Genomic DNA, 24,097 nt, shown 5'->3' on the forward strand with positions numbered 1-24,097 from the left:
TTTATACAGTATAGATAATCTAGAAGGGCCTTAGGGTTAAACATTTTCATAAAGTGATAAAACAATGCAAGAAATAAAACAAGACAAAAGGTTTGAAGTTACATTTTACAAAAAAAAAAAAGAATGAACAGTATGTCAGAGCGTAATGTCCACACATTGTGGAATTCGACAATCTTGTGATGAGCAAGTCATGGCACAGACATGGAGCCTTCACAGGGAAAAGTAAAAGTTATGGTAGACATATCTATAGCATCACTATAGTACAAAAAGTTCTTGTTCTACATACAAAAGCTTTTTTCCCCCCATAAGGATAATTTCCTGGGGGAGGGAGGAGAATGAGTCCATGAAATATTTCAGAAACCCATATGCTTTGAGTTTTCCAAAAACATTATTTTAAAATGTACTGCCTTAAAGTGCTTTCATGTGGGAATCATGATGGAAGGCACAGGATACAGTTTCACATCCCCACTATGAAATTCTCAAAAAACCATAGATTTTGTACTTCGCAAATTCAAGTTATCTTGTAAGCTGCTCCTTCCAAGAACACTATCATTCCAATAAAACCAGCTGCTAGTTTATTAGTTAAGATGACCTACAGAATAAAAGGTTGGTGTTTTTTCCCTAGTAACTTTCACCATCTTTGTGGGGAAAAGACCTATGCAAGTGATGCATTTTGAAATTGTAAAACATGCAGGATACGTACAAACACAAAGTTTAAAAAATATTTGCTTCATATACATGTAAATCTACTTGGGTATAGGTGAAGTTCCAATACAAAAATTTGTTTTCTAAAAAATGTTTTCAGAGAATCTGAGACAACTTAAAGCTGTACAGAGATTTCCTGGCCGAAATCTTCTCTTCATATAGAAGTTTACACCTACAGGAGTAAATCCAGCATCCGTCCACCACTTAATTATTACACAACATTTGGTCTAATCAACGATCACCCTTAAAACTGTTCTGTTTCTGAGAAATTAAGGTTTGTACTAAAATCAAAAAGAATTCACAAAAAACAGTGGCTTATTGTGTTTTTGGATCTCTTCAACATTATTTTATCAACTCATTTAGAACTGTAAAAAAAACTATTTACAGAATTCAGTTTTAAATACATTTGACAACTTCAAAAGTTTTATGTTACAGGCATTCAGACCACATGGCTGTAGTCCAATTATTAACCTGTCGTCTCTTCTATTATCCTGTCTTCCCACGACTGCACTTTACTGTGTACAGTTCAAGACTGTATTTTTTCTTGACCAAAAGTAAACTCAAACTACATGTTTGTTTCAATTAAACAGGTGCTTTATTAGTCTGAAGATGAGTCATAGCTTCTAATTTGTCTATAGGCCTCGGCTTCCTTTCTTTCTTCAGCAGCTGCTGTGGACAGTTTTGTGCTTCTGGATTTGCGTTGTCCAGCTGTTTCTGCAGAGCTTCTCTCTCTTCTGCTTCTGCAGATCCCACCCAGTTTTCAGTGATTTCCATACCTTGTCTCTTAGCTGACGGTTCTTCACTCTAACAGTTTCTTCAGCAATGTCCATTGCTGGTGCTGTTAATACCTGTTGTCCATCTGGCATGGCCACAGTGACGGACTGACCTATTCCACCGGCTGGAACAGTACAAATCTCAGGCTGGATTCCACCTGTAACCATTGCGATGACTCGCTGAGCCCCTGAGCTAACCTCTGCTGAACTGCACCATCCACCGATTCTGCGGTAACTCCTTCCTCAGTAGCAACCGCTGGAGTTCCGAAGACTTGGACACGGGAGCAGATGCTTCAGCCAGGGCAGCTGGTGTAGCTAATACTGGTGTAGAGTTAGGGTTTCCAAACTCAAGGGCGGCCACACCCGGTTCATCTGTTAGGTTCGCCACTCCCCCAGGTCCCACGATCAGCTGGGGCGCTGCATGCACCGTCACGGCGCCAGGACTCCGGGTTGTGCTCACTTGTTCTGCACAGCAACCTGTAACATCTCTGCTAGGTCTTCATTCCCCTTGCCTACGGACATATCAAATGCAGTCCTACAACACTTACTTTCGCGTGGCCATCAGCACCGTAGCTGACCAAAGGCTCTGCCGCACCTGGGCGGTTGCGCGGTGTGGCCCAGGGTAGCGGTGTCTTTAACTTGCCCTCTGCGCTGGCGAAGGCACCGGGCGAAGCACAGCCTCTCCCCCCGAGGCCCCCCGCGCTGCCCCCGCAGGGCCCCCTCTCCGCCCCGGCGCCCCTTCTGCGCGCGCTCAGGGCAGCCCTGCGGGGAATCAGCAGCTCCCGGCCAGCCTGTAGCAAAAGGAGCGGCATTTGCCGTCGAAATACGAACTTCGTCATCTCGACCTGCTCGTGCTGCTTCTAAAAGCTGCTTTCCCGGATCTACCAGGCGCATCTGGAAAGGCTTGGGGAGCGGGAGCGGGAGGAGGTGGTGCGGGCCCCCGAGGCGCTGACGCGGGCCCCGCACAGAGCCCTTCGCCGCACCAGGCGCTGTTTTCCCCAAATGCCCCAAACGCCCCAAATGCCGTGTCCGGTGGGCGCCCCAAATCCCCACCGCAAAGCGCCCGGTGCCGCGCGGGAGCACGTCGTGTGCGGTGAGAGCCCCGCTCCCGCGCGTCTTAGTGTTTGTTGGCTGATACACGGACAGGAGACGGCCCCGAACAAAAATACTCGCCGGACACATAGACACACATGATTGTAACTGTTACAGACTGAAGCGCGGCCTCAGATTCGTGCGCCGAGCCTTACCTCCCAGTGCGACTGTGTTTGCAGGCAGGGCCCTACGGAGGTAATTAAGGGTGAAGGAAGTCACACGGGGGAGGGCTGCTCCACTAGGACCGATGTCCTTACGGAAAGAGAAAGACGGGACTAGACCCGAGGCCGAACTTGGGGTCTGACAAGGTGGCCCCGCTGCCCCGCAGGATGACCAGGGAAACCCCGCGTTTGCTGGCAGAACCAGTTCCCGGCATAAAAGCAGAACCAGGGGAGAGCAACGCCCCTTATTTTCATGTGGTCAGTGCTGGCCCCCAGGATTCCCCCTTTGAGGGAGGGACTTTGAAACTCGAACTGTTCCTTCCAGAGGAAGACCCGAGGGCAGCACCTAAACTACGTTTCATGACCAAAATTTACCATCTTCATGTAGACGACTTGGGAAGAATATGTTTAGATATTTTGAAAGGTAAGTGGTCGCCAGCACTGCAGATTCGCACAGTTCTGCCATCGATCCAGGCTTTGTTAAGTGCTCCCAATCCAGAGGATCCATTAGCAAACGATGCCAAGGAGCAGTGGAAGACTAGCGAGGCCCAAGCCACAGAAACAGCCCCAGCAAGGACTAGGCTAGATGCCAGGAGTAATATTTAAATCGATCTGATCATCAACTGGGCATCACTTCTCCTGTTCTGCCAAGACTTCTTCCCTTTTTGTTTGCATTTAATGGACACAGTCTTAGAAACATTACAGAATAAAAGCCCAGACATCTTCAGTCCTTTGGTGAATAAATGCACATTAGCAAATCTATGTCTTGTCCTGATTCACTGTTATAAAGCATGAGCAGAGGCTAGAAGTACCATCTGGATTGTTGTGAAAGGTTTAAAAGCAGCGCCTCCTTTCTGCTTCTGTTCATGTCTACCATCATGGTTCAAATATAAAGCACTGTGAATGAAGGTAGTTGTCAGGGTTAGCTGCAGGGGAGTGGTTATTTTTCTTTATTTTATTTTTTTATTTTTTTGAGGAGGGAGGTAGTTTAATTTTATGGGCTCCTTTCCCCCTTTATGGTGATCTAATTGCATTGGTCAAGAGCAGCTAGCCAGTTCTTTAGAAGGTGCTCTCTAGCCAAGTCTAACTTTACTTAGACACTGTAGCTGGACAAACTTGATTGTTTGAGCCAAAATGGGAACATTAAACAAATGCCATGGCCCTCACTAATAACATTGTGACTTTGCTGTCAAATGTAGACTCCTCCCTTCAAGAAAAAGCTTGTGACCATTTTGTATGGCTTTTCTGAAAACTTCTGTAAATCTTATGTTTTAGTAAAAATTTTTTTTTGTTATTTAAAAAAAAAAAGACACCGGGAGTGCATACCCACAAAGGAAAGGCCGTGTGAGAACACACCAAGAAGGCACTCATCTGCAAGCCCAGAAGACAGTTCTCACCAGAAACCAACCCTACCAGCGCCTCAATCTTGTATTCCAGCCTCCAGCACTGTGAGAAAATTAATTTCTGGTGTTTAAGCCACCGAGTGTGTGGTGGTCTATTATGGCAGCTTGAGCAGATTAATACAATAACGAAAAAGGCAAGAAATACTCACTACAATTACAGTCTTTGTTTCTGCAACTGATCACATGGTCATAAGCAGTATTTGCACCTGCCTTCTTCCCCTGCCCATGCCATGTTCCCTTTGCACGCAGTGAGTAGTAAATAAGCCCTAGAGATCTAACGCGCAGTATAGTAAATATGGGCATCAATGTGCATTATCACCATCAAACTTGCTAAGAACATACTCACTTTATCCTCAGAAAGCACTTCAGCTGGTAGTGATTCAGCCTGGTGGGGTGACCCAAACCTCATCCTGAAGGGTCTGGCCATTAACAGTCCTGCCTACACTGGATCGTTGTAGTTTTTCATTGACCTTAATCGCAGACCAGCAGAGCATAAGGACTTGGGGACTCTAGACCAGCAGAGCATAAGGACTTGGGGACTCAAAGCAAAAATGTTGCTAGCGGGTCACTAGGGATAATCGTAGGCGATGCCACCCCTTGGATTCCGGGACTTGTAAAACTTGGCTATGAGAGAAACAACACCACGTATTGAATGCTGATTTAGAGCATACACAGCCTCCTGCGGGACAATGCCCCAGCCCTGAAAGGTACTGCCACCTAGATGGCACTATAAATGTGTCTTCCAAAGGCCTTTTCACCATTCTATCAAGCAAACTTCTTCAGGATGATGGGAAACATTGAGAGACCAATGAATTCCATAAGTATGAGCTCATTGTGACACTTCGTTTTCAATAAAGTGAGCTTATCAATCAGAAGTAATGCTGTGTGAAACACCATGAAGGTAGATTTCACATTCTGTAAATCCACAAGTGACAGTTTGGGCAGAAGCACTGCATGCAGGAAATGCAAATCTGTATCCAGAATAAGTGCCTGTTCCAATAATAACAAAGTACTGCTTCTTCCAAGATGGAAGTGGCCCTAAGCAATTAACCTGCCACTAAGTAAGTAGATGGCTAATCAGCCACCCTGGAGAATGGTGCCATATCGGGGACATATATAGTTTTTTGCTGCTAGCAGATGGGACACTCAGCCTCATCTTAGTCCCCACTACACCCTCTTATCTCCTGGATTCCTTGCATTCCTTCAATCTGAGTGAGACCTGCCAAATATCTTTGTTACTGAAATGTTTATTATGCCCTTAGATGAAAATTAAGGTGAAAGTGAGTTATTTTTTTTACATACATGTCTCTATCAGATTTTTTTCTTACACTCATGTACCTAAGATGTTTGCATTTGCAACCCAGCTCTACCTGTTCACTCTCGCTGATTTCACAACTGCAACTACCAGCAATACACTATGAACACACTAATCTCCATGAGACCTCTCTCAACAGTTTTGTCCGTTACCCCAAAAGAATCTGGATGTATCTCAGAAACATCAATCTAAAAACACTGGAAATTTAATTATCTTCTCCAAAATCATTTCTCTGCTTGTAATGGAAAACTGAGTGACTGGCAACTGTCCATTCGGACACTCTAGCCAGCAAGTTGCCCTACAGCTCTCCATTTATCTTGCTTCCTGCACCAAATTAGTAGCCAAGCCCTAGCAATTCAGCCTATTAAAGTAGTTCATATACATTCACTAGGACTCCTCTCTGCATGGCTCCCACTTTCATAGAGACTCTTATCACTTTTGTCTAGATCCAGAGTTGGCAAACTTTGTCTGCAAAGGGCCAAGTAATAAATCTTTCAGGTTTTACAAACTATGTGGTCTCTGTGACAGCTACTAAACTCTGCTGTTCTAGGATGAAAGTAGCCATAGACAAAACATAAACAAATGAGCATGGCTGTATTCCAATAAAACGTTAAGGACACTGAACTTTGAATTTCATACACTTTTCACAAGTCAGAAAATATTAACCTTTTGGTTTCCCCCCTAACCATTTAAAAATGTAAAAATCATTCTTATTTCATGGGCCATACAGAACAAGCAGCCAACCAGCTTGCTCAGCCCTGGTCTAGATTATTGCCTTAGTGTCTCAGTGGGGCCTGCCCCATCATTTTTCTCAGTTTCTCTCTAGGTTGTTAGAAGGCTGATCAGATCATTCTCCACTTAAAAACCCTTCGGTGGCTCCACTGCCTTTAATATAATACCCAAAATCTTTAACATGGCATAGACCTGTATAATCCACCTACTGTGTTAGCCTCATCTCTATCCATACTTGCACCAAACTCTGCGTACTCCGAAACAGATGTCAGGCTTCCCCATGCTGACTTTCCCTCCTGCTGCCTGTCCACCTTTCAAGGCGGAATGCAAGTCCATCTTTTAAATTTTTTATGTTTTTATTGATTTCAGAGAGAGGAAAGGAGATGAAGAGAGAGAGAGAAACATCAGTGACGAGAGAGAATCATCAGTCGGCTGCCTCCCGCAGGTACCCCAACGGGGAATCGAACCACGACCTCCTGGTTCACAGGTTCCCCCACTCAACCACTGGACCACACCAGCTGGGCTGCAAGTCCATCTTTTAATGACGATATTCCTAACTCATTTCCTTCCAAGACAGAAGTCCCTCGTATGTCCTCGTGCTGTATCTCACAAGTATTTATACCACAGCCCCAGTAACACTTTAACGCACTCATTTGTTTGCATGGCTTCTTCTCCATACTATACTATAAAGTACTTTGGTATATGAAACACGCAGAGTTCACTTATTTCTCCTAGCACCTGACACTTCAGGGATGATTAATAAATATTTGTTGAGTGAATGAACTGATGGATTCCCCAAAATACAGCCCGCACGGAAAAGGTAATGGCTAACATTATCTTTCTGATGGGCTCGTGGGCACTACCTCAATCACCTGTTCCTTACACGAAGAAAACTGAGCAACAGAAACGCCAAACTACTTGTCACATAACTAGTGGTTGCAAAGGGGATTCAAATTCGGGCTGTATGATCCGTGTCTGAAACACAAAAGAAGTTGACAAAGGTCTAAAGAACTTGGATTTTGAGATTCTTGACTTCACTAAAAATGCACGCCGGCCTTTGAGGTGCTGGAAGTGCCTTCTGGCTTGATCTGGGTGGCTGCTACGTGAGAGGTATGTGTAAGTAAAAATTCATGACGCTGTACAACTTGAGATTTGTTCACTTCACTGACTGTACCCTGTTTCTCAATTTTAATTAAAAAAAAAAAAAGCTTTGCCATGTTATCTCATCTTCTTGCCGTGACCCTTTCTAGCACCTTCAACAAATGTTTCTGCAAATTTAAATTCCTTTTTCAACATTACGTTATTTGACTTACGTTTGAACTTTTGCTTCTACATGATTAAACTTATTATCCCTGTCTGGGTACTTAGTTGGTATATTATCCTGATATACCAAGGTTGTGGGTTCGATCTTTGGTCAGGGCACATACAAGAATCAACCAATGAATGAAAGCATAAATAGATGGGACAACAAATCAGTCAATGTTTCTCTCTTTCTCTCTCTCTCTCAAATCAATAAATAATTTTTTTTTTAAATATACATTTATTTACTCCTGGGAGATAGGAACCTCTATCTTTTTCTTTCTCTAATCCCTTTATAACATTAAAATACCTTGGCATCCTGAAATATTTTAAGTACAGTACTTAGATGCATTATTATTAGTATTAACAGCTTTATTTCATCCCACTACCAGCAAATTAGAGCAACTACGGTGCTAGATTTTCTCCTTTCTTCTCACCACAACCACCATCACTTCACCTTACTCAACTCCCATAACCACCTACTTTCCTAAGTTCTTCCTCATTTTCAAACGCCTACTGAGAAACTGAGAAGCCCATTCACTTCTAGGCCAATAATGTCACCTCCTTCCAGAGCAATTTTGAACATTTGCTCGGCTTTGGTAGACTTTTCCAGATGTTCTTCCCTTCCCTAGGGGCTAGACCATACAGTGGGGAAAGAAATCCTTCTTTACATTGGGTCAAAGATGCCCTGAGGGTAGGGTGGAAAAGAGGGAGGGAAGCCCTAATGTCTTTAGTGTTGCTCAGGGTCAAGGCTGACAATTCAGTTTGATGGTTTACCCTTTGGAACTCCCCACTAGAACTTAGAATTTTGAGACACATAATAATTTAGTCCTTAAATATTATACACCTTTAGTTAGAGTAAGATCTGACAAATCTAAACCTGAACTTCAAGGAAGAAATTTGTGTTTTTGAGAGTTCTTGTAATTCTCCAATATTGTGAATATCAGTGTTTTGACCACTGAAGCTGTGAATATTTTTCCTACTGCCTAATGTTGTATTCCAGAGCAGTGCTTCTCAAAATTTAGGATGCACAAGAATTAGAGATTTTTATTGTTTTTTTTAGAATCCATTCATTAAAGATTAAAGCTGGGGACAGCGAAATAAGGAAGGGCTTAAGCTAGAAGGAGCAGCAAGACAGAGCCTAGGTGGGGCTGCTTTGGCTCATTAGAAAGTCAGAGAAGCCAGGCTCAGGGGGTTAGCCAGAGATGAGCTGCCGCTGCCCATTGCTCCCCTGGTTACAAGTCTTGAGGCAAGACTTGAGAGAGAGAGTGCAAAGAATTAAAGATTCTTTTTATTTCCTTTCTTTTTCTCATTAAACTTGGCTTTAATGGGTCTCAAAATTCTGTGGCAGACTTTTGGTCAAGTTGCTTCCATTAAAAAGTATACTGACTTTGCCCGGCCGGGCGTGGCTCAGCGGTTGACCATCGACCTAAGATCCAGGCGATCCTGGTTCAATTCCCGGTCGGGGCGCATGACTGGGTTGGGGGCTCGATCCCCAGCCAGGGGCATGCAGGAGGCGGCCGATCAGTGACTCTCATCATTGATGTTTCTATCTCTCTCTCTCCGTCTCCCTTCCTCTCTCTGAAATAAAGATATATTTAAAAAAAAAAAAAAGTATACTGACTTTAAAAACTAATAACTTAAAAACCGCCACACCCATGAAAAAACCAAATGACCCATAAAACATTCTCCTTTACTTCTGAAGGTTTTACGATGCATTGTAATCATTAACCAGTCTACTATTAAACTTAAATGGCCAATTGAGACAAATAGTTCTGAGACTGTTCTTCCACCACTGATTCAGACTGGGGTGGCAGGAATTGGGGATAATATTCATTTAGCCTTCTGAGCTTTCTGGGCAGATGTGGTGACTTTGTCAACTCAAGCACCTTCTTGTCCACTGCTTTGATGACACCCACAGCAACTGTGTGTCTCATGTTCACAAACAGCAAACAGCCCAGAGGGAGATAGTCGGAGAAGGTCCCAACACAACACACATGGGCTTGCCAAGAACCATATTAATGATGGCAGCATCACCAGACTTCAAGAACTTCTGGCCATCTTCCAGCTTTTTCCCACATTTGAAAGCAATATGAGCTGTGTGACGACACAGCATAGGTGCATGCCCAGCACTGACCTGGCCTGGGTGGTTCAGGATAATCACCTGAGCTGTGAAGCCAGCTGCTTCCATTGGTGAGTCATTTTTGCGGTCACCAGCCACATTGCCACAATGAACTTCTTTGACAGACACATTCTTGACATTGAAGCTCACATGTTGTAACATTGACTGGAGCAAAGGTTACCACCATGCTGGATCTGAGAGCACCAGTCTCCACTTAGCCCACAGGGACAGCACCAATACCACCAATTTTGTAGACATCCTGGAGGAGCAGACACAGGGGCTTGTCAGTTGGATGAGTTGGTGGTAGGAGGCAATTCAGAGCTTCAAGCAGCATGGTTCCACTGGCATTGCCATCTTTACAGGTGACTTTCCATCCCCTGAACCAAGGCATGCTAGCATTTGGGTCCAGCATGTTGTTGCCATTCCAACTAGAAACTGGAACAAATGCTACCGGGTCAGGGTTGTAGCCAGTTCTCTTACTGTAGGTGCTGACTTGTTTAACAATGTCCTCATATCTCTTCTGGCTGTAGGGCAGCTCGGTGCAATCCATTTTGTTAACACCAACAGTCAGTTGTTTCACACTCATTGTGTAAGCCAGAAGGGCATGCTCGTGGGTCTGCCCCTTCTTGGAGATGCCCACCCCAAATTCACCACCACCAGCAGCAACAGTGAGGATGGCACAGTCAGCCTGAGATGCGCCTGTAATCATGTTTTTGGTGAAGTCTCTGTGTCCTGGGGCATCAATGATGGTTACTTGCTGGTCTTGAATTTCCACAGGGAGATATCAGTGGTGCTACCACACTCACATTCAGCTTCTACCTATTTAACTATCTACTTATTTATTTATTTTTAATCCTTACCTGAAGACATTCATTGATTTTTAGAGAGAAGGGGATGGGGAGAGGGAGAGAGAGAGAGAGAGAGAGAGAGAGAGAGAGAGAGAGAAACATTGATCACCTGCCTCCCACATGTATCCCAACTGGGACTGGGGATCAAACCCACAACCTAGGTATGTGCCCTGACAGGATCAGACCTGCGACCTTTCTGTACATGGGACAGTGCTTCAACCAACTGAGCCACATTAGCCAGGGCATGTCCAGCTTTTCATTTATCCAAGACCCAGGCATACTTGAAGGAGCCCTCCCCCATCTCAGCAGCCTCCTTCTTGAATTTTCTGATGGTTCTTTTGTCCATCCCACAGCATTTGTAGGTCAGATGGCTGGATCCTATGTGTCCAATGATGACAATGATGATTTGAGTCTTTTCCTTTCCTATTTTGGGTTTGGGTTAGTCATCGTTTTCATGACACCTGTGTTCTGGCAGCAAACCTGTTGTGAAAAAGAAAGAATTAGAGATTCTTAAAAGACAAGATTCCTGGGTTCCACTCCCAGCTGAAAGAGCTAGAACAAGTCCTGTCCAGGTAGCTCAGTTGGTAAGAGCATCATCCCCATATGCCAAGGTTTCAGGTTTGATGCCAGTCAGAGCACACACAAGAATCAACCAATGAGTGCATAAATAAGTGGCACAACAAATGGACTTCTCTCTCTCTCTCTCTCTCTCTCTCTCTCTCTTCCTCTCTCTCTCAAATCAATAAATACACATTTTAAAAATTTCATTTTGGCCAATAAGTAGAGACTACATTACAGGAAGGTGAGAGTGCAAACAAGGAGATCAGTTGGGAGGCTTTTGGAATAATCCAAGCAACAGATGGTAGTTTGGGTAGGGTGGTAGCCTTAGAGATACTTAGCAAAGGTTTAAGTGCAGCTTGTTTGGAACACTTGCCAAGGTGAGCTTGCTCTTTCGCCAGAGGACACAGGTCATTTCAAGCCCCAGCTCTTCTGTGATTCAGGCATTAACAAAATAAATACATGCTCTTTAAAAGAAATAAATAAATAAAAATAAAAGAAATAACCATTTCTTGCTATTCTGCTGGTTCTCTGAGCCTTAGTTCATGTGATGATCACAAACTCACTCAAGCCCTGGCTGGGGTGGCAGGAGTCAACCAATGTCTCTCTCTCCTTCTTTCCCTTCCACTATCTCTCTAACAACAATAACAACAACAAAAAAAGCAGTGGAAAAAATATCCTCCTGTGAGGATCAACAACAACAAAATAATATATATATATATAAAAAACTTAAACAGTGAAAAAAGGAAACATGTGGAGGAAAAATAATTTTAAAAAGAAGCAACTGGATTCTAGATATATTTTGATGGCCTAGTAAACAAAGATGGTTTTACAGTTTTGGCCTAAGCAACTAAACAGAGGGAACTGTCACACGCTGATGGAGAAGATATAGGAAGAACTTGTGTAGAGAGGAATATTGGAAGTTTTGTTTGGAAATATTGATTGTGTGCTGCCTGTTAGAAATTCAAGTGGAGATGTTAAGTAAAAAGTTGGATATATGAGACTTGAGATAGGAAACTAGTTCTGGGATAAAGATATACATTTGAAAGTCAAAAGCATATAGATGGTATTTAAAGTCCTATGACAGGATGAGATCACCAAGGTAGTGAGTGCAAGTAGAAAAGAGGTTTGAGCACTAAGCTTTGGTACTCTTTTAGTTATACAGGGAATAGGGAAGAACCAGAAAGCAGACAGAACCACCGGGTTAGTAGGAGGAACACTAGGACAGTGTAACTAATGACAAGAGGAGATTTAATTAAAAACTTACAGGTATTTTTTTTACTACCCATTGTCATTTCTTTACCTCTGGGATCTCTCTACTATAATTTCAACAAATGAGCAATAAATACATAAATATTTCCTGGCCAATACATGTTTGTTAAATCACTAAATATATATATATACACACATGCTTGTGCATATGTTGATAGGGAACAGTTCCTTATTGAATGATCTTATTAGATAGAGTGAAACGATGTAACGAAGATAGAATTAGGATAAAGGGGCTCAACTGTATGGGGATGGATGGAAACTAGACTTTTGGTGGTGTGCATGATGTTGGACACACAGATGTTGAATTATAATGTTGAACACCTGAAACTTCTATAATGTTATAAACCAATACTCCCTCAATAAAAAAATAAACTTTAAAATAATTTTTTAAAAAAAGATTATGACTCACTGAACACTAAGATGGTTAACATTTTTAGCAAAATGTATATTTTTTTATTAATGTATGTACACTGTATTTTAGACATAATACTATTGCACTTAATAGATGACAGTGGAGTAAACATAACATTTATATGCACTGAGTAGCCAAAAAATTTGTCTAACTCTCCTTATGATGGTATTTGTTTCATTGTGGTGGTCTGGGATGGAACCCCCAGGATCTCCAAGGTACACCCGTAAAATCTAAAATAAGGGTTTCATTGAATCCCTTACATGGGCAGCCCTGGACTGGAGCACATTCTAACGCACCCCTCCTCCACCCGCACAACCTACCCAAACAAACCCAAGGTCTCCGACAGCTTCTGAAGCATTCCCAGCCTTATTCAAATGGCTGTCCTGGGCCAAGAATGTGGGAAGTCTGCCTTCTAGCTACCACCCCCTGCCTCTTAACCTTTCATTCCGGAGGCTCTCAGACTAGATACAATGGGACACGGGTCAGGGGGATGGGGTGAATTTGTCCCAGGCTTTCATGCAAAGACCCTCCTCAGCAGAGAACAAAGCTCCTGGTACCTGCCGTTTGGAGAGCTGCAGGAAAACCAAGCCCTGTGGCTTTGACTGCTCTCATTGACCAGACTGCTAATTGAGAGCCAGGAAGTCAAGTGCGCCCCTTCATTTATTGCCCCCCAAGTTTTATTGAGATGTAAATTGACATATAACATTGTATTAGTTTAAGGTTTACAACATAATAATTTTATATATGTACATGACACAAAATGATTACCATAATAAGTTTAGTTAATGTCCATCACCTCACATTCCCTGTTTTAAAGAAATCATATCCTATTTCTAATGAGACCGGGACTATCTGCCTGAAGCACAATGCCGTTCCACCCACCCTTCCACCCACCCTGTACTTAACTCCCCTATTCCTGACCCTTCCCCTCCAGAATGATGGTCTGCGAAGACAGAGAAAATTTTACATAGAATTTCATCCCCTTGCTTGGACCTGGCACTGTTCCTACACTCACAAGTTTGGCATCTTTGCATTGTGAACAAAAACCAGCTTGCACGGGCGCAAAGCCAGCAGCTCTAGGTGGAGACCCATGTAGCAGAGTGCGTGGAGGGATTAGTCAAGAGTTGTATCTTAGAAAAATATATGATTGGGATTTGCAAAGGCTTTACTTTTAGGAGTGGGAGACTGAAAAGGAGGAAGAAATCTTAAATTTCTTGAATGTTGAGTTTGGAAATGGGGAGGAGAATTGAAAGCTCTACACTGTTATCTTTGTCATAAATATGTTAGTGCTGGAACCCAACTCCAAAGACTGTCTCTTTGGAAGACATACCAAAAAAGAACAGCATTGGGGATGGAGTCGGGTTGAAGGACTTGACCGAATTGCCAGGCCAGAGGAGAAAAAGCTGATAAAAAAAAGCGACAGAGGAGGTGGGGGTGGGGCAGAAAATGAAGACCGCTTGGGAAAGAGGGATAGATGGGAGGGCAAGAATTGGCTCTAAAAGGAACCTATCACAAATGCTTTCGTAAGGTCCATTATAGGAATATCATTTGCCTAGAGGTTGTTCTTCTTTAACTTCCTCCTTTCCCTTGGGTTGGTCAATACATTTCATTATTTTACATCTAGTAATTGCTCAGGTAAAATTAAAAGGTGTGTTTTCATTCTATCACGTTGTCCACTAGATTAAAATAAAAATCACAGCAAAAGGTAATTTCAAACTTGAAGGTCATGGGCATAGGATCCTGATAGAATTTCTACTAATAGTCACAGTTTGTAGGTCACCGAAGCGTCGAATAATGCATTTAGCACTTTATTTTCTTTAATTCTTACAACACAGGGAAGGTACTTTTGTCCCTATTTATGGATGAGGGGACAGACTTTTTAAAGTGCCTGAACCAAGATTCTATCCAGTAATGTGTAAAGAAACTAAAAATCTTCCATGGTAATGGTATGTGCATAACTAATTACTAATGGCACCAAAGCATCTTAGCACATCACAGCTTCTGGTCTCTGGCTTTAGTTGAAAACAAGACAACACTCCTCTTAGTAAGACTAGCCTGTCTTTCTGAAAACTCAAAAGCAAGAAGCAACTTCTATGGAAGTTAAAAACAAGTACGTACTATTTTTAACCTCAATTGAAGCCTTAGCAACACACAATGTGTGTTTTATTGTGACCTCAGGGTGAATCAAAGAGGAAAACGGAGCGAGCTGAAAAATCTAGCCCAATTTCTAGGGGCCTAGAGATCAATAAATTAATTGTCCTAGTGGGAGTTTCATTCACCTGAGGTAGCCTCAGGAACTGGAGGTGCATCCTTGATTTTAAAAGGTGGAAACGTGATGATGGCAGTATTTCATTGCTGGCTTTATTTTGTCCGAGGCCCCAGTTTTCTCATTCCCCACCCAGTCTGGGTTATTCCGCAGCTACCTTTTGCATCACAATGGCCTTGGTGAGACTGGCAGACGGGATTAACTGAGAATTCGCTAGGGTGTGTGTGGGTGTGGGGCTGCCAGGAGGGGCGGGTCTAAATTTGGTTGAGCCTCCCTTATAAATCTCAGCCTCCAACTTTTTCACCTTTCTCAAAATTGGCTGGTTGGCTCCTGTTACTGCAAAGCTGACTCTTTTCCTCCCATCTTTTTGATACTTTTACATCTAAAGATCTTTGTATTATCTCTAAACTCTTCTGTCTAGATACATAAGCCTGGGCCTTTCTTACAATCTAGCTCTTTGGTGGTGCTTTCCTCCCTCCTTCAACTCAGCAAGATGAGTGTCGATTCGGCTTGTCCCCAAAGTCTGCCCTGTTCTGAATTATCCAATTCTAGGGAGCCTTCACCAGCGCCCGAGATTTATGAGCCTGAAGAAAGCTACGCATCCTTGCAACTGTCATCTGCTGAGACACTCCACACAGAGACTGGTAAGAAAAACTTGAATCTTAGAAAAGGAAAGGGGGAAAGGGTCATCATTTTTCCTCTTGAGCAATTACAGCCCATTTATAGAAGCAGGTGTCATTATCTATTAATCCTTGTGACACCTCTCTTTCAATTGTAGCTTAGTGGCACGTGCCCTTTCACCTGCACGTCGGGTGTCAGGAATTGTGTGCTGAGACTAGGGACTTGGGACACAGCAGTTCAACTGCATCCTGTATGTTCGAGAGCTTCTGTGTGTAGACACTGTGGAGACAAATGCGTTGTGATAAATAAGCTGATATATAAACCTTAACACCGTGCCCGGCACACAGTAATAGTAAATATTGCTGAGCCAGAAGTGGTAACACCACCGCCCGGGGGGTGGGGGCAGGGTGTCGGTGGTGACCATCACCTTCCAGGCCGTCAATGCCAGGAATGCCAGGAATGGCATGGCTAATTACATGAATCTCACCTTGTTGAAATGTTTTACCTTTCTACAACTAGCAGTCGGCTTTTCTCCCACCCTTTGGGTGTATGGGTGTTAATGGAAAGCCCTATGAGCATGTTATGCTCAAATCTTGTAAATCCCAAGTGTTCGTTCCACTTTATGGTCGATAATTCCAGAAGGTTTAATCTGCTGACAAAGTGACTAGAGTTTGTCATTGAAATCCAGTTTGGCTTCAAAACCTGTACTCTAGCACTTAGGCTTCTAAATGATAACTGTGGGGGGTAGGGGATCTTGGGATACTTATAGCCAATACCACTTTTTTGGAAATCGGTTTGTTAAAAAAAGGGTAAACCAACTTTTACCCAAGAATGCCATTTTTAACATAGTATAAAATAATGGCTTAAGAACTATTTACATTATTAATACAACTGAAAGACTAATTTGTGGAGGAGTTACTGCTATGTTTGTTAGATTTTATTTATTTATTTATTTTTTGTTAGATTTTAATGTTATCTTGTTTTCCTAAACTTTGTGTTAATGTCCTTTGATAATTTCAAACATTGGAAATACTGGATCGTGAGAGAAATAGCTTGAGAATGAGGAGGTGGCATGTCCTCTGTAGCAAGCTAAGTGCAAGTTTGTATAGGTGGTTGATTTTTAAAACACGCCCCACTTCTAGTCATTAATTGAGCACTTTCCTTCTTAGATCTACTTGCAGGAAGCATGGGATTGTGACTTTTTGCCTTTTAAAGCTTGTGCATTTATGCCATGACTAGGGTGTAGAACTGGAGTTAAGAACTAGGAATTCCTCAGTGCAAACAAGAAGCAAAGTGCCTACTAACTCTAGATAATACAGGAAATTAATTTTCGGTTACAAAGTCAATATACTTGGGTCCTGTGCTAGACAATGTTACCTCCTTTTAATCAATGAAGAAACTGAGTGAGGGAGGAATAATTTTGGAGTTGAGGTTCCAGAGCTAATAAAGGCAAAGTCAAGCCTGGATTGAAACAGAAGCCTATCGAAATCCCCATGTCCTGTTAGTGCTGGTGTTCAGAAATGGGCAGTAAGTAATCTGCTGATTTTATAGGATTGCTAAAATCTGACCAGCAGTTTATATTTTTATTTTACTTTTTAAAAATAAACACCTTTATCACATGAGCTAAGATAGGAGGGAGAAAGATTTATTTGCTGTTCCGGGTGTTGATTTTCCTCAGCTGGAACCCCAGCGCCTTGCTCTCCAGCGCAGAGCCACCTGCGTGGCCACCCGGCCTGGTCTTGGAACGATGGGAGCAAGAAGCTGGCCCTGCTGCACTGCTCTCTAGAAGGCTGCTGACTCCGGCATTCTTTTTCCTTTCATCATATTTCATCTGAATTCTCTTTGATTTTTTTCTTTCTTTTCTTTAAATTCTCTTCCTCCTCAGGAGTCAGCTTGGCCCCTTCTTGCGGCCCCAGGGACCCCTGCCACTGTCCGCACGGTGTGCTATCCATGAGCACGAGGCAGCTCTTTCATAGGGTCGCTGCGACCAGTTCGTTGTCGGATGCGTTGCAGGCCCGGCAATAATCCTCGCTTCGCGCGAACACCCCGAGGCCCAGGGGAGGTTGCCCACGTCTAACCTCAAGGCCGGGCGCTTCCTGCTGCCTCCCCGCACTCAGACTGCGTGGGTGCCGCAGGGGCCAATCTTAGTGTTGGCAGCAGGGTGTCTCAACTCATATTTTCACTTCATGTGGGGCTTTCTGTCTCTGGCCCCTGGTCTTGGGGCGCTTGTGCCAGTTGTCCCCAGTGATGCCCATGGCTTGGTGCTAGCTTCAAAGAGCTGATCATCAGTTGAAAAAATTATGAAGGTAATGATTAAGATTACAAAAGGAAGTTACCAAAAAGAAAAGGAAGTTACAAAGGGACACAGTAGGTGAGAGTCAAGTAATCCGTTTTGACCTTTATGAACAGGAAGGGTGTGGTCAGTGAGGTCTGAGTCCCACTGTTCCCCAGCAGCATTAGTCACGTCTATCGTATGTAAAAGGGTCACACCGGTACGCTTACTGGATTGTACAAAGGTGGGCAAATTGTTATTCAGGTTGCTTAGAAATTGTTACTTACTACCTAGCTCTGAGGTTGTGAGGACTTTGAAAATAGTAAATTTGCGAATGTAATGCTTAAAAAGCTTTAGAGAAAGGTGGTGTTTTTGTTCCCAACAGTCTCTCCTCTTCCTTCCTCCACGGATCTGCTTGTTCAGAACAGCCCTGACTCTTCCACTAGTCCCAGGGTAATACTGCCCGCCTCTGGGGAGAGCAGCGCAGGGAAGGGGGAGAAGGCCCAGGCCAAGAAGCAGAAGATCCGAACCGTGTTCTCACAGACCCAGCTCTGCGTCCTCAACGAGAGATTCCAGAGACAGAAATACCTCAGCCTCCAGCAGATGCAAGAACTTTCCACCATCCTGAACCTTAGCTACAAACAGGTAAGGCTGTTTCGTTGTCTTTACAATAAGAAATTTTTAAGAAATACAGCTAATTTGCAGGTAAGCATTGCTAACATCTTTCTATGCAACACCCCCTACAAATAATTTAATATGAAAACGGAATGTTTTGTAACATGTTTCATAACCATCTTTCTTTCATTAATCAGCCTGTTGTGTGAATGTGTCTTAATTTATTTAACATTTTTCCCTGTTGCACAAACCAAAATTATGAGAATGTCTCCAATTTTGCCTTAATCAAACAAGGCATATATTCCCACCTTCCAGGTTAGCAGAGTCCCTAACCAACACTGGCTCTCGTTAAAGTAAAAAATGCATCTTTTGTTTTTTAATCTGTGTGCGTTCAGTTACTAATGAGGTTAATAATTTTTCACACATTTCTTTTTTTCACACATTTATTGGCATTTTATTCAGTAAAATATTTTATGGTTTCCTATCATTGGTTCTATATTTGAAACCAAATTACATATTTGAAACGTCTATTACATGATTTTATTATACAGGGTGTCCCCAAAAAAATGTACACAAAGTTTACTATACAAAACTGGCAATGGTCAACAAATTGAGGGTGAAATGACTCCTGATGTTTGTGATTCTGTTGCTTTGAGTTATCAGCAGTGCCTGGACCAGAAAGGCCATCAGTGTGAAAACGGGGATTGACAAGAAAATTATTCATTTCTGTAGGTTCTTTTAAATTTTGAAAATGTACTGTATGTTAATAAACAGTGACTTTATAAACATTCAAAGTGTGTATACATACATCCTTTTGTGATCTCATTTTCTAACTTGATAATTTCTAAATAATTGTTCTAGTTGTATATTTCATAATTCTTGAATTAAATACCACTATGATCATGAAATATGTAATGTGCTTATATGGGGGGCACTTTTAAAAAACATATATATTGATTTCAAAGAGAGGAAGGGAGAGAGATAGAAACATCAATGATGAGAGTCATTGATCGGCTGCCTCCTGCACTCCCCTTGCTGAGGATCGAGCCTGCAACCCGGGCATGTGCCCTGATAGGGAAATTGAACCACAGTCTTTTGGATCATAGGTCGATGCTCAACCTCTGAGCCACCCTGGCCGAGCATGGGAGGCACTTTTTATTGCAAACAGATTACCGTTAACTGACTAATGGCATGGGTAAATTAAAGGGAGGTGAATAGATGTTTACATGTGCATTGCGCTTGCTGGTGAGTAGATATGCAGTCTGTCTTAACTAGTTAGGTTTATTATACAAAAAGCAGCCAACTGACTTGAGGGGCTTAGAAATCTGTTGATAGAATATTGGTTCATGAATTTTAAAGACTCTAGAAATCCAAATCTTATTCCTGAGCTTTAGACAGTTGTAATTGTCGGGGGGAAATGTTAACAATATTCTTGAATTCCTAGCACATCTGCATTACTACTATTTTAAGTTTTTCTGTCACCTTTTCCCTGCAGATTAAGACCTGGTTCCAGAACCAGAGAATGAAATGCAAGAGGTGGCAGAAATACAACTGGCCAAAGAATAGCAACCGTATGCCCCAGGTAACAGGAAACTTATTTATTCTGCTCTTTCCTTTCAATGACTTTTTAGTTTTGTCTATTGCTGAAGCATTAAAACCCCATCCACAGACGATTCTGATTTTCCTGTACCCTTTCAGTTAACCAACCCTTCTCTTTCAGATGAGCTCAGCAACTACAGAGTACCTGGGCCTCTCTTCCTGTCACCAGGGATGCCTGGTGAACGCTTCTGGAAACCTTTCAGTGTGGAGCAACCAGACCTGCGGTAACCTACCTTGGAGCAACCATTCCTGGAACAGCCCATCTTGGAACTACCATTCCTGGAATAGTCAGACCTGGTGCCCCCAAGCCTGGAACAACCAGGCCTGGAACAACCAGTTCTATAGTTACGGAGAGGAATCCCTGCAGCCCCAGATCCAGTTCCAGCAAAACCCTGTCAGCGAACTGGAGGCCACCTTGGAAACTGCTGGGGAAACCTACGATGCAATACTGCAAACTGCTAAGTATTGTAATACCCAGCAAACTGCGGATTTATTCCCAGACTACTCCATGAACATGCAGCCTGACTCCACAAACATACAGCCATGAACACACGCTGTGCCGATGGGTGTATCATTCAGTCTCCGTCTGGGCAGGGGCTGTGTTACCTCTCCTAGGAGTTTTCTCTGTATCTCTGCCTTGATATGCTGCTTCTCATAGTGCCCACTGCCAATTTGGAGGGAGGGGACTGGGGCATGGCTGGAGTCTAACCAAAGAGGTTTCTGTAGCCTTGCTGCTTAGACAAAGGATAAAAGATGTCTCTGGCTATAATTAGATATAATACTATTTTGGATAACTCTCTAGAATCTTAGCCTCAAGAATAGAAAGTAAAAATACAAAGGTGTGTGATAAAGGATTATTTCTGTTTTCTGGGATTGGGAGGCTTGCTAAAAACTTCACTTCAGGTAAATGGTTAAGCTATAATATGCTTCACTGATTTCCTCTGCCCCTTTTGCTGTTTTACTGAGACCCTTAATTTGTTTATTACTCAAGTATTTGTAAAAGATGTTTTATATTTTGCTGTATCATGATAATACCAGTTGGGCTGGTTGGTTTTTAAGTTTAAATACAAAGAAATAAAACGTCTATTTTACCATTAGTTGTCTCTGCCCTGATTTCAGCCAGTGGTCTAATGAGTAAAAATGCTGAACATGGGTATTGCATTTTTGATGGGGTGAGGGGAATTAACGGAAATCTCTAACCATTGGGTAGATTGCTATCTTAGACGTGAGTAAAGTAAAAGTCACCAAGGATATGATGCTAGGGGAGTAATTAATTAGACCTGAACAAACTTGTTCCCTCTTTGTGTGTGAAATATTGAAACAGTACAATTTGTGGTTATTTTCAGTTAAAGAAGAGTGGCACATCTGGAAGATTTGGAAAGTGATAAGCAGAGCTCTTGGGTTTGCAAAGAGGCTGAATCTGAAAGGCAGGCTGGGGGTGGGGGGTGCAAATACTGGAATGTCACCTTGTAATATATGAAAAGTTCTGTGACTGCTCTTTAGTGTAATTCTACCCTGCCAGAAAGAACTATGTTGAAATAAGTTTATTTTTAAACTTTTAAAAAATGATTTTTTGACACTATTAAATTTGTAGACCAACTATAAATCACAATTTTTTAAACCAGCTTAATTAATTAACTAATGATATTAGAGAGAGAAATAACAATTATTTGTTCCACTTATTTATGCATTTATTAGTTGGTTCTTTTTTAAAAATGTGTTTTTGTTGATTTTAAAATTTTTATTATTTTTTAATATGTCTATTTATTTCAGAGAGAGGAAAGGAGGAGATAGAAACATCAATGTTGAGACAGTCATTGATCAGCTGCCTCCTGCAGGCCCCCCCACTGGGGATGGAGCTTACCTGCAACCCAGGCATGTGCCCTGACCGGGAATCAAACTGGGATCTCCTGGATCCTAGGTCAAAGCTCAACTGCTGAACCATGCCAGCCGGACATGTTTCTATCAGTCTAAGGAAAGACTGGTGGGAGTGATCGGCTGCCTCCTGCACTCCCCCTAACTGGGGGATCCAGCCTACAACCCAGACACCTGCCCTGACCAGGAATCGAACTGAGACCAGAGACCAGGCTCTAGGTCACCACTTTTCAGTCTTAAACTTCAAGCCAATTTGATTCTGACTTTGAAGAAAATTTATCCCTTCCTGCCACCTGCCTTTTTCACTTATATTTTGAATGTATGAGTGAAGGAAAAATCTTAGATTAAACTAGAGCATTTTTTAAAAGATAATTTGTCACTAACATTTCTACAAAATTCTTGGCTCTAGCTAAATGCACATAATAGACAACAAATTTGAGGAAATAGTGAATGGTGAACCACAGTCTAGAAACTTGGGAATATAGTTTTTATTATAGTGTTAGAGCCCGGGAAACTCCGAGTTTAGCTTGTGCCATGGGACAATTTTTTACACACACATACACCCATTGCTGCTTGTTTGCTTTGGATTAAGTGGCTTAGAAGACTTTGGGAATAGGCAAGAAGTGGCTAAGAATTAAGATTTAGAATGGCAAAAAGGACAGGAGCACCTATTACCTTCAAAGCATCATACTAGGTACTGAAGGAGAAAAAGGAAAGAAAGATCGAAAAGTGGAAAAAAGATTAAATTCCGATGTTCATTGTTTGCTTTTGGAAATTAGCCATTTATGGAAATGCCATTCAGTTATTGCTTCTTATAACCAACAGGTGGATATTAAAGGTGAAAAAAACTAAGGCAGGGGATAATAAAATCCACAATCACCAAGGAACCAAAGAACATTTTGATTTAGCTTTTTATAAAATTGGACATTTTGATTGCAAAACTAAAACTTGCTATTAAAAACAAATTTCAGCAATAGAGATGCATAATGAAGTGAATCTAGTAAAACATCTATTCAGTGATAAACACTATTCCTACAGCTATTTGTATGTGGGTGGTTTTACGTGTGAATTTTAATGGATATGTTGTAACAGGACTATACCATACATTCTCATTTGAAAACTGCTTTTTCACTTCGCATTCATTACATCTTCAATCTCTGCATGTCAGAATTTAGAAATATATTTATTTGAAAGAATCTTAAAATTGATAATTACATTTAAGACTAGTAAGATTCCCTATTTTTCCTAAATATATTAGCCAAGGTTGAGGTGGTTTCTCGAATATTCTCAGCCAAAGCATTTCTGATATGAAGAAAAGAGTGGAATTCAAGTAGTTAATGAAGAGAAAGATTAAGTTTTGGTTCTTCCTGACACCTCAGTGTGACTTTGTCATTCCCTTAAAAAAAACTATTAATAAAATATTAAAACAAGATAATTACAGTTAACTTAATGTTAACACCACTGTTAACTTTGATGTCTTTCCATCCAGACATTTTCATGCATACACATGACATAAATAGAATTATAACCCTTCTCCCTATTCAGATATGGAATTATATGCATCTTGTTCTGCAGTCTGCTTTTTCTCCTTGAGAATATATCATATTACACCCTGGCTGGCTAGCTCAGTTTGTTAAGAGTGTCGTCCCAATACGGCCAAAGTTGTGGGTTCAATCCCCAGTCGGCACATACAAGAATTAACCAATGAATGCACAAATAAGTGGAACAATTTTATATTTTTCTCTTTCTCGAAAATCAAAAATTTTTTTAAAAATTAATTTGTAGACCTCTTTCCCCAGTGATCTGTAGGAATGGACCTCTGATTCCCTGGGGAGCATAAGGGTGCAGCTTTCTGGTGAAGCTGCCCAAGATGACCAGGCTTACAATGTCTGGCCTCCTCTTTGCTTTCCTCCCATTATTAATATCAACTAATTAGTTACAACAGTAGCACGACCATCTTCAAGAGCGCACAGTCCTGTAATCTCATCCCTGCCTTGCTTTCTCCCACCCTCATATCATCTTCCTTAGCTCCCTCCTTAGTTTCAAACGCATAAAAGAAACTGCGAGACTTATTCTCCTGAGCATTTGTGATCTTGCTCCCCGGCACATGTCTTCAGTTTTGACTCAAATTCTTATAAAAAAATTAATTTGCATAAA

At 42.0% G+C, this 24,097-nt stretch overlaps 1 protein-coding gene and 2 pseudogenes across 3 annotated transcripts; 2 read left to right on the forward strand and 1 right to left on the reverse strand.

The window, feature by feature from the left end:
* Positions 1-1,287: 1,287 nt before the first annotated feature.
* On the reverse strand, positions 1,288-2,317 carry LOC308552612 (GA-binding protein subunit beta-1 pseudogene; annotated as a pseudogene). Its single transcript has 2 exons — positions 2,074-2,317; positions 1,288-1,990 (listed from the first exon to the last, which is right to left on the reverse strand). The product of its transcript is annotated as a GA-binding protein subunit beta-1 pseudogene (transcript).
* A 181-nt stretch (positions 2,318-2,498) lies between these two features.
* LOC308552613 (ubiquitin-conjugating enzyme E2 N pseudogene) lies at positions 2,499-3,337 on the forward strand (annotated as a pseudogene). The gene is made up of 2 exons: positions 2,499-2,600; positions 2,813-3,337. The product of its transcript is annotated as a ubiquitin-conjugating enzyme E2 N pseudogene (transcript).
* A 12,114-nt stretch (positions 3,338-15,451) lies between these two features.
* NANOG (Nanog homeobox) lies at positions 15,452-20,612 on the forward strand (the record flags this gene model as incomplete). The annotated part of the gene is made up of 4 exons (XM_081127825.1): positions 15,452-15,602; positions 18,237-18,496; positions 19,962-20,048; positions 20,187-20,612. 4 exons carry the CDS (start codon positions 15,452-15,454, stop codon positions 20,610-20,612), a joined length of 924 nt encoding a protein of 307 aa, XP_080983951.1.
* Positions 20,613-24,097: the final 3,485 nt, after the last annotated feature.

The sequence above is a fragment of the Miniopterus schreibersii genome (assembly GCF_964146895.1).
Source record: "Miniopterus schreibersii genome assembly, chromosome: 2".
NCBI lineage: Eukaryota > Metazoa > Chordata > Mammalia > Chiroptera > Miniopteridae > Miniopterus > Miniopterus schreibersii.